Here is a 9,963-nt window from a genome sequence, read left to right as displayed (position 1 = left end):
GGTCTCTCTCTCTCTAGGTAGCGTTGTGGTCTCTCTCTCTCTCTCTAGGTAGCGTTGTGGTCTCTCTCTCTCTCTCTAGGTAGCGTTGTGGTCTCTCTCTCTCTAGGTAGCGTTGTGGTCTCTCTCTCTCTCTCTCTCTCTCTCTAGGTAGCGTTGTGGTGTGTGTCTGTCTCTCTCTCTCTCTCTCTCTCTAGGTAGTGTTGTGGTGTCTCTCTCTCTCTCTCTAGGTAGTGTTGTGGTGTCTCTCTCTCTCTCTCTAGGTAGCGTTGTGGTGTCTCTCTCTCTAGGTAGCGTTGTGGTCTCTCTCTCTCTTTAGGTAGCGTTGTGGTCTGTCTCTCTAGGTAGCGTTGTGGTGTCTCTCTCTCTCTAGGTAGCGTTGTGGTGTCTCTCTCTAGGTAGCGTTGTGGTCTCTCTCTCTCTCTAGGTAGCGTTGTGGTCTCTCTCTCTCTCTCTCTCTAGGTAGCGTTGTGGTCTCTCTCTCTCTAGGTAGTGTTGTGGTCTCTCTCTCTCTCTCTCTCTCTAGGTAGCGTTGTGGTGTCTCTCTCTCTCTAGGTAGCGTTGTGGTCTCTCTCTCTCTCTAGGTAGCGTTGTGGTCTCTCTCTCTCTCTAGGTAGCGTTGTGGTCTCTCTCTCTCTCTCTCTCTAGGTAGCGTTGTGGTCTCTCTCTCTCTCTCTCTCTCTAGGTAGCGTTGTGGTCTCTCTCTCTCTCTCTCTAGGTAGCGTTGTGGTCTCTCTCTCTCTCTCTCTCTCTCTCTCTCTCTCTCTCTCTCTCTCTCTCTCTCTCTCTCTCTCTCTCTCTCTCTCTCTAGGTAGCGTTGTGGTCTCTCTCTCTCTAGGTAGCGTTGTGGTCTCTCTCTCTCTCTCTCTAGGTAGCGTTGTGGTCTCTCTCTCTCTCTCTCTCTCTCTCTAGGTAGCGTTGTCTCTTTTGTCATGATGTGTTTTGTCCTACCTTTTTTATTTTAATCCCAGCCCCCACAGGAGGCCTTTTGCCTCTTGGTAGGCAGTTATTCTGAGTAAGAGTTTGTTTTTAAGAGAGGATATGCATGTGGAGGCAAACTAAGACACCTTAAATATTCTACATGTGAACATTATGCTCATTCAGTCATGCTGCCTCCAGCTGTGTATTGCCCCAGATGTGGCTGTGATATTGTGCATTCTGCAAAGCTGTAGTTTTTCAACTCTACTGTGCTTTGTGGTAATTAAAGCTAAACACATGGGAGGATAATTGTTTCACTGTCTGTTGATTCCAGGCGGACACGTTGAAGGAGAGGTATCAGAAGATTGGAGATACCAAGCGAGCTACCCCAATTGAAGTGCTTTGTGAAAGCTTCCCGGGTCAGTACTGCCATTTTGGTTTGATTGGTTTCATTTGGAATCTTCATAACGCTTTAGGCCAAGATCTAGTTCAGTTTATGCAAATGAAATGATTGTGTGCCTCTGTCCTTTGCTGCAGAAGAGATGGCCACATATCTGCGTTACGTGAGGAGGCTGGACTTCTTTGAGAAACCTGATTACGACTACTTACGGAAACTCTTCACTGAACTGTTTGACAGGAACGGCTACGTCTTTGATTATGAATACGACTGGGTCGGCAAGCCACTTGTGAGTCTCCATCATCTTGCTTTTTCTTCCTATTCAACGTTTTGAGTGGAGCACTTGACCCCTTTATCTGCATACTTTCATTAGTCTTTTTCTGTAAATAATCACAAAAGGATCAAAATTGAGATTTCCTGTGACGTCTCAGTGATTCAAGGGCCTTTTCTTTTTTTATTATATAATATATGAATGTCTTCAGCTTGTGGTGAGTGTAAAGTATTCTCAGCCACGATGTGGATGTCCTAGGTAAAATGCTGTCATTTTGTCCCCCCACCATAGCCTACACCGGTAGGTCCCTTCCCCAGTGACACGCCCGCTCAGCCCAGCAGAGACAAAGCACAACAGCAGACCAAAAACCAGGTGAGCCCGCCGCCCGCCACACCCACCCACCTCGTCAGTCGAGTTCCCCGTGTCTCAGAGGCAGCCGCCAAGCCTCCTATCTTAATCTCCGCCTCCTCAACAATATGGCCTCTTTTTTTTTTTTACAATGTCACCTTTGTCTAATCCAACCTCTTCGATTTCCTCTTTACTCTGTTGTGGCGATTGAGCAAGAAAGATGGGGAGCTGATGAACTTATTAGAATTGTCATTAAATGTTATAGCAACGTCTTTGAAAGTTGGAGCTGTTTTAGCATTGGACGGTTTTGTCTTCAGCCTGCCTCCTGAAGAACTAGTTATTCCATGCATGTGTTGAAAATGTGTTGTTCACATCAGCAATGACAAAGCAGTTTGCTTAGTGTGTGGCGAAATAGTTTTCTTTTCCTTGTTCTATCAGCATGCTATTTCAGCCTTGGTCCCACTACACTGTCACCAACGTGACACATTGTTTACATTTTTGCCAATTCACGATGATTAATTTAACTTTATTAGTCATAATCTTTTCCTCTAAGGCAAAGTGCATCCGGTTTTCTGATTGCTGTGGACTCTGGTGGTTATGTATGGTGGTTATGTATGGTGGTTATGTATGGTGGTTATGTATGGTGGTTATGTATGGCTCTCCAGAGTAGGACATATCATTTATGAACATAAACGTGCAACACGTTGCATAGCACAAACAGTTAGATTTTTGTTGTTGTTGCAGAAACCAGGAATAGAATCAGAACAATTATTAGCTAATTCAGTCAGATCAATAGAAAATATAGATGTTGGAATAGAAATCAAGATGCTTTGTTTTTTCCGATCAAGGCTGTTTTTACTCTTGCATCAGTCAGTGGGCTCTGCTTTATGTTTTGCTCTATTTTTCTTCTGTTAACATAGTTTTAACAAGCCTGCCTTCTGTATTTATTTCCATTTGTTTCTTTGTTTTTGTTCATTCACTTCCCCATCCCACTCTCCCACCACCACCACCACCACATTACCTCCCACCTCTTGACTCCCGCCCCCATACACCCTGCCCCCCTGCCCCCCTGTCAGTTGCCTGAGGCCAAAGGAGATGAGGCTCAGCGTCAGCTGTCTCCAATGACCAATACGGAGACACTGGGGTCACATCTTGTGGCCGAAAGGCTGGGGGGCTCTGTCCAGGTACTGCTTGCTGCTGCGCATGGTGCTGCGCATGGTGCTGCGCATGGTGCTGCGCGCATGGTGCTGCATGGCTGTGTCTGTCCACTCCAGCTTTCTCTATCTCTGTCTGTCTGTGTCTCTGTCTGTCTGTGTCTCTGTCTGTCTGTGTCTCTGTCTGTCTGTGTCTCTGTCTGTCTGTCTGTCTGTCTGTGTCGCTGTCTGTCTGTGTCTCTGTCGCTGTCTGTGTCGCTGTCTGTCTGTGTCTCTGTCTGTCTGTCTCTGTGTCGCTGTCTGTCTCTGTGTCGCTGTCTGTCTGTCTGTGTCGCTGTCTGTCTGTCTGTCGCTGTCTGTCTGTGTGTGTCGCTGTCTGTCTGTGTGTGTCGCTGTCTGTGTCACTGTCTGTCTCTGTCTGTCTGTGCGTCTGTCTGTGTCGCTGTCTGTCTCTGTCTGTCTGTCTGTCTGTTTCTGTCTGTCCGTGCGTCTGTCTGTCTGTCTGTCTGTCTGTCTGTTTCTGTCTGTCTGTGCGTCTGTCTGTCTGTGTCGCTGTCTGTCTGTCTGTCTGTGTCACTGTCTGTCTGTGTTTCTGTCTGTCTCTGTCTGTCTGTGCGTCTGTCTGTGTCGCTGTCTGTCTCTGTCTGTCTGTCTGTTTCTGTCTGTCCGTGCGTCTGTCTGTCTGTCTGTCTGTCTGTCTGTTTCTGTCTGTCCGTGCGTCTGTCCGTGCGTCTGTCTGTCTGTCTGTCTGTCTGTTTCTGTCTGTCTGTGCGTCTGTCTGTCTGTCTCTGTCTGTGCGTCTGTCTGTCTGTGCGTCTGTCTGTCTGTGCGTCTGTCTGTCTGTGTCTCTGTCTGTCTGTGTCGCTGTCTGTCTGTACGTCTGTGTCGCTGTCTGTCTGTGTCGCTGTCTGTCTGTGTGTGTCGCTGTCTGTCTGTGTGTGTCGCTGTCTGTGTCACTGTCTGTCTGTGTTTCTGTCTGTCTCTGTCTGTCTGTCTGTCTGTCTGTGCGTCTGTCTGTGTCGCTGTCTGTCTCTGTCTGTCTGTCTGTTTCTGTCTGTCTCTGTCTGTCCGTGCGTCTGTCTGTCTGTCTGTCTGTTTCTGTCTGTCTGTGCGTCTGTCTGTCTGTGTCGCTGTCTGTCTGTCGCTGTCTGTCTGTCTGTGCGTCTGTCTGTCTGTGTCTCTGTCTGTCTGTACGTCTGTGTCGCTGTCTGTCTGTACGTCTGTGTCGCTGTCTGTCTGTGTCGCTGTCTGTCTGTGTCGCTGTCTGTCTGTGTCGCTGTCTGTCTGTGTCGCTGTCTGTCTGTGTCGCTGTCTGTCTGTGTCGCTGTCTGTCTGTGTCGCTGTCTGTCTGTGTCGCTGTCTGTCTGTGTCGCTGTCTGTCTGTGTCGCTGTCTGTCTGTGTCGCTGTCTGTCTGTGTCGCTGTCTGTCTGTGTCGCTGTCTGTCTGTGTCGCTGTCTGTCTGTGTCGCTGTCTGTGTCGCTGTCTGTGTCGCTGTCTGTGTCGCTGTCTGTGTCGCTGTCTGTGTCGCTGTCTGTCTCGCTGTCTGTCTCGCTGTCTGTCTGTCTCGCTGTCTGTCTGTCTCGCTGTCTGTCTGTCTCGCTGTCTGTCTCGCTGTCTGTCTGTCTCGCTGTCTGTCTGTCTCGCTGTCTGTCTGTCTCGCTGTCTGTCTCGCTGTCTGTCTGTGTCGCTGTCTGTCGCTGTCTGTCGCTGTCTGTCGCTGTCTGTCGCTGTCTGTCGCTGTCTGTCGCTGTCTGTCGCTGTCTGGCTGTCTGTGTGTCTCTGTCTGTGTGTCTCTGTGTCGCTGTCTGTGTGTCTCTGTGTCGCAGTCTGTGTGTCTCTGTGTCGCAGTCTGTGTGTCTGTCTGTGTCACTGTCTGTCTGTGTCACTGTCTGTCTGTGTCACTGTCTGTCTGTGTCACTGTCTGTCTGTGTCACTGTCTGTCTGCGTCACTGTCTGTCTGCGTCGCTGTCTGTCTGTCTGTGTCGCTGTCTGTCTGTGTCGCTGTCTGTCTGTCTGCGTCGCTGTCTGTCTGTCTGCGTCGCTGTCTGTCTGCGTCGCTGTCTGTCTGCGTCTCTGTCTGTCTGCGTCTCTGTCTGTCTGCGTCTCTGTCTGTCTGCGTCGCTGTCTGTCTGCGTCTCTGTCTGTCTGCGTCGCTGTCTGTCTGCGTCGCTGTCTGTCTGCGTCGCTGTCTGTCTGCGTCGCTGTCTGTCTGCCTGTCTGCGTCGCTGTCTGTCTGTCTGTCTGTCTGCGTCGCTGTCTGTCTGTCTGTCTGCGTCGCTGTCTGTCTGTCTGTCTGCGTCGCTGTCTGTCTGTCTGTCTGCGTCGCTGTCTGTCTGTCTGCGTCGCTGTCTGTCTGTCTGCGTCGCTGTCTGTCTGTCTGCGTCGCTGTCTGTCTGTCTGCGTCGCTGTCTGGCTGGCTGTCTGCGTCGCTGTCTGTCTGGCTGTCTGCGTCGCTGTCTGTCTGGCTGTCTGCGTCGCTGTCTGTCTGGCTGTCTGCGTCGCTGTCTGTCTGTCTGTCTGCGTCGCTGTCTGTCTGTCTGTCTGTCTGCGTCGCTGTCTGTCTGTCTGCGTCGCTGTCTGTCTGGCTGTCTGCGTCGCTGTCTGTCTGGCTGTCTGCGTCGCTGTCTGTCTGGCTGTCTGTGTCGCTGTCTGTCTGTGTCGCTGTCTGTCTGTGTCGCTGTCTGTCTGTGTCGCTGTCTGTCTGTGTCGCTGTCTGTCTGTCTGGCTGTCTTTCTGTCTGTGTCGCTGTCTGTCTATCTCCTTCTCTGTCTGCCTGCTCTGCTTCACTCATCCAGGCTGATAACAGGGGAGGGAAGCACAGTCGGGAACCCTGCGGCCGTTGAAGCCATTATCAGGACAGGAACCCCCCTCCCCTCTCCCTGGAAAAGGGTGTGATATAGGATCTGATTGAGCATGCACTGTCTCAGCACAGACTCAACCTTTAAAGGGATGAAGGGGCAACAGCATCTCAGGAGATGCCTGTTAGCTACACCCTTCACATGAAAACATGACAATTTGGAAGTGGAGATTTCACATCTAGAGTCCTTTATGGCGCAATTATGACTCGCTTAAAGTGATGTACAGTCTGCCGTCTCTGATGATTACATTTTGAAGATTATTTTTTAGAGCAAATGTGCCATCTAGGGTTTTGGAAGGGAATTGCATCCTTTGAAATAATGACCTCTTTTTACCAACGAGTAAATCCATTTTAAGTTTAAATGTCACATGCACAAGTACAGTGAAATGCCTTTCTTGCCAGCTCTTTTACATTGTAATGTCGTCAAAGGTAAGAGTCATAAGCTAATGCTCAATCTCTCACTTCATATGAAGGATAAATGACAAGATAATTAGTCATGCACAGACATCCTGTCTGAATTCCTTGTCTTCACCTGTACAGGTGATGAGCTCGACGAATGGAGAGCTGAACACTGACGACCCGACGGCGGGACACTCCAACGCTCCCATCACTGCTCCCACCGAGGTGGAGGTGGCTGATGATACAAAGTAAGACAGCTCTGTCCCTGGCGTTGACTGCAGTGGCTCACCATGCTCTGCTCGGTCGCACTACCTCTGGCAGTCGCTGCCAGAAACACAGTCAAATGATATCTGAACCCAGTCATTCAAAATACTATTACAACAAAACATTTAACAGATTCTACATGTTTACGGCCTCTAATGTTCAGTTTAGCCTTTTTTTTAGCTTTAGAACATTGCATTTTTTTATATGCAACATTCATTTCCTTTTGAAACTAAATGAGTGTGTCCCCTTGCCTGCAGGTGCTGCTGTTTCTTCAAAATGAGAAAGAGGAAAACTCTCCAGCGGCACAAGTGAAGAGAAGACCTCGGCGGGAACTTGAAACATTCTGCTCACTTTCAAGTTTCAAATGGAAGAAACCACACCGATCACCCATCCTATCTCCCTTCCCCAGTCTCTCTCTCTCTCTCTCTCTCTCCCTCTCGCTCTTCTCCATCTTCCTCAGCGCTCTTCTGCTACAGGCGTGTAAAGCAATGTTGTCCTACAGACTTTGTGGGCTTCACAACAGACACTGGCTTCCAAAAGAAAGAAACCGTTAAAGTACCTGCATAATAAAGAGAGAACGTTTTAAAAGCTGTAACAAAGAAACGTGAATATCGTGGCGTGAATAGAAGAAAATGATACTGTTTGAAACAGTTGTTGTATTCTAGATTCCATACATAGCATTTACTGTTCAACAGCCATTGATCTGAGGGAACTGTCAATGAGTCGAGGGAAAGAAATCTGTTCCATAGAAATAGTCCTTTATTTGTGGGATCAAGGTAAGAAGCAAGACTGAACTATACTAATGATAACTCTGGAATCACTGAGCGCAACAGGAAACACTTCATCTAAATCACAATTGGAGGATTTTTATGTTGTTGTGTTTTTTTATTTAATCCTCTGTTGTTTTCAAAGTCAACTCCCTGGATTGAAAACAAATGTCTGTTTTAGTGTACTGGACTTCATTTTGTATTCTTTTTTCTTCTCTGGCTTTCATTTTGTCAATGTGGACTTTGTAGCACAGTCACTGGCCTCAGGTACTGTGGAAGACTGAGAGAAACTGATATTAAGCTCTCTTCTTCTTGTTGCACTTTTAGAAACAAAAAGAAAGTACAATGGAATTCTAGGTTTGAAATTAACAAACAAGAAAACAACTGAAGACTGATCTAGGAAGAGTCCTGTACAAGGCTAACACTGACTGTACAAAACATTAAGAACACCTTCCCAATATTGAGTTGCACCTCCCCCCCTCCTTTTGCCCTCAGAACAGCCTCAATTCATCGGGGCATGGACTCTACAAGGTGTCGAAAGCGTTCCACAGGGATGCTGGCCCATGTAGACTACAATGTTTCCCACAGTTGTGTCAAGTTGGCTGGATGTCCTTTGGGTCGTGGACCATTCTTGATACACACGGAAACTGTTGAGTGTGAAAAACCCAGCAGCGTTGCTGTTTTTGACACCAACTGGTGCGCCTGCCACCTACAATACCCTGTTCAAAGACACTTCAATATTTTGTCTTACCCATTCACCCTGGCACACACAATCCATGTCTCAATTCTCAATTCTTCTCAAGGCTTAAAAATCCTTCTTTAACCATTCTCCTCCCTTTCATCTACACTGATTTGAAGTGGACTTAACAAGTGACATTAATAAGGGATAATAGCATTCACCTGGTAAGTTTGTCATGGAAAGAGCAGGTGTACATAATGTTTTGTACACTCAGTGCATATCTGAGTACGGGCCGAAATGTCAATTTACATGAAAAAAAGATATCTTTCAGTTTTATTTCTACATCAGAATAATTTACCAGGAAATCATAGTTTGTGCCTTTCCAAGTAAAATGTTTAAAGCTCAAGTAAGTGTCCTGCAATGACATTTTATCTGAACTGTTCCAAATGTTACTCATTAACTGTGTGCGCGGGGAGCGTGTATCTCTCTGAAAGCATCGTCTTTCTGACATGCTCAGTAAAGAGGTCATACTGTCTCACAACCACCGTGTCCATCTCCTCTGCTAGGACAATCAAAGGATCTTTACAGTTTAACTCTCTAGATGCACTCGACAACAACAAAATAGGAAAGATTTGATAGCTTGTGCATTGTGAGCTAAGCAATTCTAGTCATTGATGGTGGCTGATCAACGTTAAGGGCAGCATGCAAATACATCAAGTTTATGTTTGAAGACGAAAATTAAGCAATTTTCCCATCGATGACTGAAGTTGCCACAAGACTTGAATTGGATACAAAACCGTTTTTCTTTTCCTCGCTGCAGTAGTTTTGTGAATCTTTGTTTGAACGTTGTAATGGTCTATGATTTTCATGGCTTAACATGAGATGTGTGTTCGACCACAACAACGTGCGCCGTCATCTCAAGTGTGTGTATAATAAATATATATATATATATATATATATATACACACACACAGTAGGTACAGCGGTCCCAAATAGTTTTATTTTTTTTAATCAAAGATGGCCGCAGTGTGTGGTCTCAAACATTAGTTCACAAGCGAAGCCCCCCATTGTTATACTGTAAATATCCCCTTCTACGAAAGACATCACTATGCCCTTTTAAAATAGCATTCCATATGCTAGTGTCATCATCGTGCTTATGAGTCAACGCCATGTGACCCAGAATGTATTGTTGTCATGAGATCAGTCATACATGTTATGTTTTTATTTTTTCTGGAGAAGTTAACATGAGGGCATTGGGGTTGTAGGGTTGCTAAAAAAATGGAAATATCAATAGCAGCTATGTACATTTTTATAAACGTCTCAAACTAAGAAGAGCAGGGGAGACATATTGGGCTAAAAATGTGATGGAGTTAAATTAAGGAAATAATTAGTCTCTTTTGTAAATAGCAATACCCATGAGTTTTAAATTGGGATTTTAACATGTAGTGGAACTGTTTCCAGTTTGGTTGTTTTCCCATAACTTAAAAAAAAAATCTGAAATCTATTTGATTCCCACTATTTGCTGTTTGCCACCATGCTGGTAGAACTCTTTTCCAATTCCTTTCCTCCTAGTTTAACCCCTGGCTATACTGTGAGTGCTCTGGTGATACAATATTCAAGTGATACAATATTCAATGCAACAGAATGGATATGAGTTTCACCAATACAAGAAGCTTTATACTTATGGTCATTCTGATTCTTAACAGGGCAAATCTCCATTATGATTGTGCGGTGTCTCCATTATGATTGTGCGGTGTCTCCATTATGAATGTGTAGTGTGAGCTCTGGTGCAGTATTTGTCACGATGCTTTACTCAAATTATGCTCAACTTTTTCAATATGAAAATATCACTGATTGTAATCACGATGCTGTTGATCAACCTGTATGGTATTGGTCATGTCTTGTTTGGAG

General features: G+C 46.2%; 1 protein-coding gene across 4 annotated transcripts in view; it reads left to right on the top strand.

The window, feature by feature from the left end:
• LOC115192544 (casein kinase I) overlaps positions 1-9,736 on the top strand; it is a 53,795-nt gene extending 44,059 nt beyond the window's left edge. The window contains exons 7-12 of one of the 4 annotated variants that reach the window (XM_029751168.1): positions 1,250-1,334; positions 1,456-1,601; positions 1,875-1,955; positions 3,008-3,115; positions 6,484-6,590; positions 6,864-9,736. In XM_029751168.1, the coding sequence (XP_029607028.1) occupies positions 1,250-1,334; positions 1,456-1,601; positions 1,875-1,955; positions 3,008-3,115; positions 6,484-6,590; positions 6,864-6,918 (582 nt within the window). In that variant the 3' untranslated portion in view covers positions 6,919-9,736. Of the gene's footprint in view, positions 1-1,249; positions 1,335-1,452; positions 1,602-1,874; positions 1,956-3,007; positions 3,116-6,483; positions 6,591-6,863 lie in introns of all 4 variants that reach the window. The other 3 variants (XM_029751167.1, XM_029751171.1, XM_029751169.1) reach the window with 3 other exon arrangements.
• Positions 9,737-9,963: the final 227 nt, after the last annotated feature.

The sequence above is a fragment of the Salmo trutta genome, chromosome 4, assembly GCF_901001165.1.
Source record: "Salmo trutta chromosome 4, fSalTru1.1, whole genome shotgun sequence".
Classification (NCBI taxonomy): Eukaryota; Metazoa; Chordata; class Actinopteri; order Salmoniformes; family Salmonidae; genus Salmo; species Salmo trutta.
Note: the sequence above shows the minus strand (reverse complement) of the source record. Positions and strands in the feature narration are given on the sequence as shown.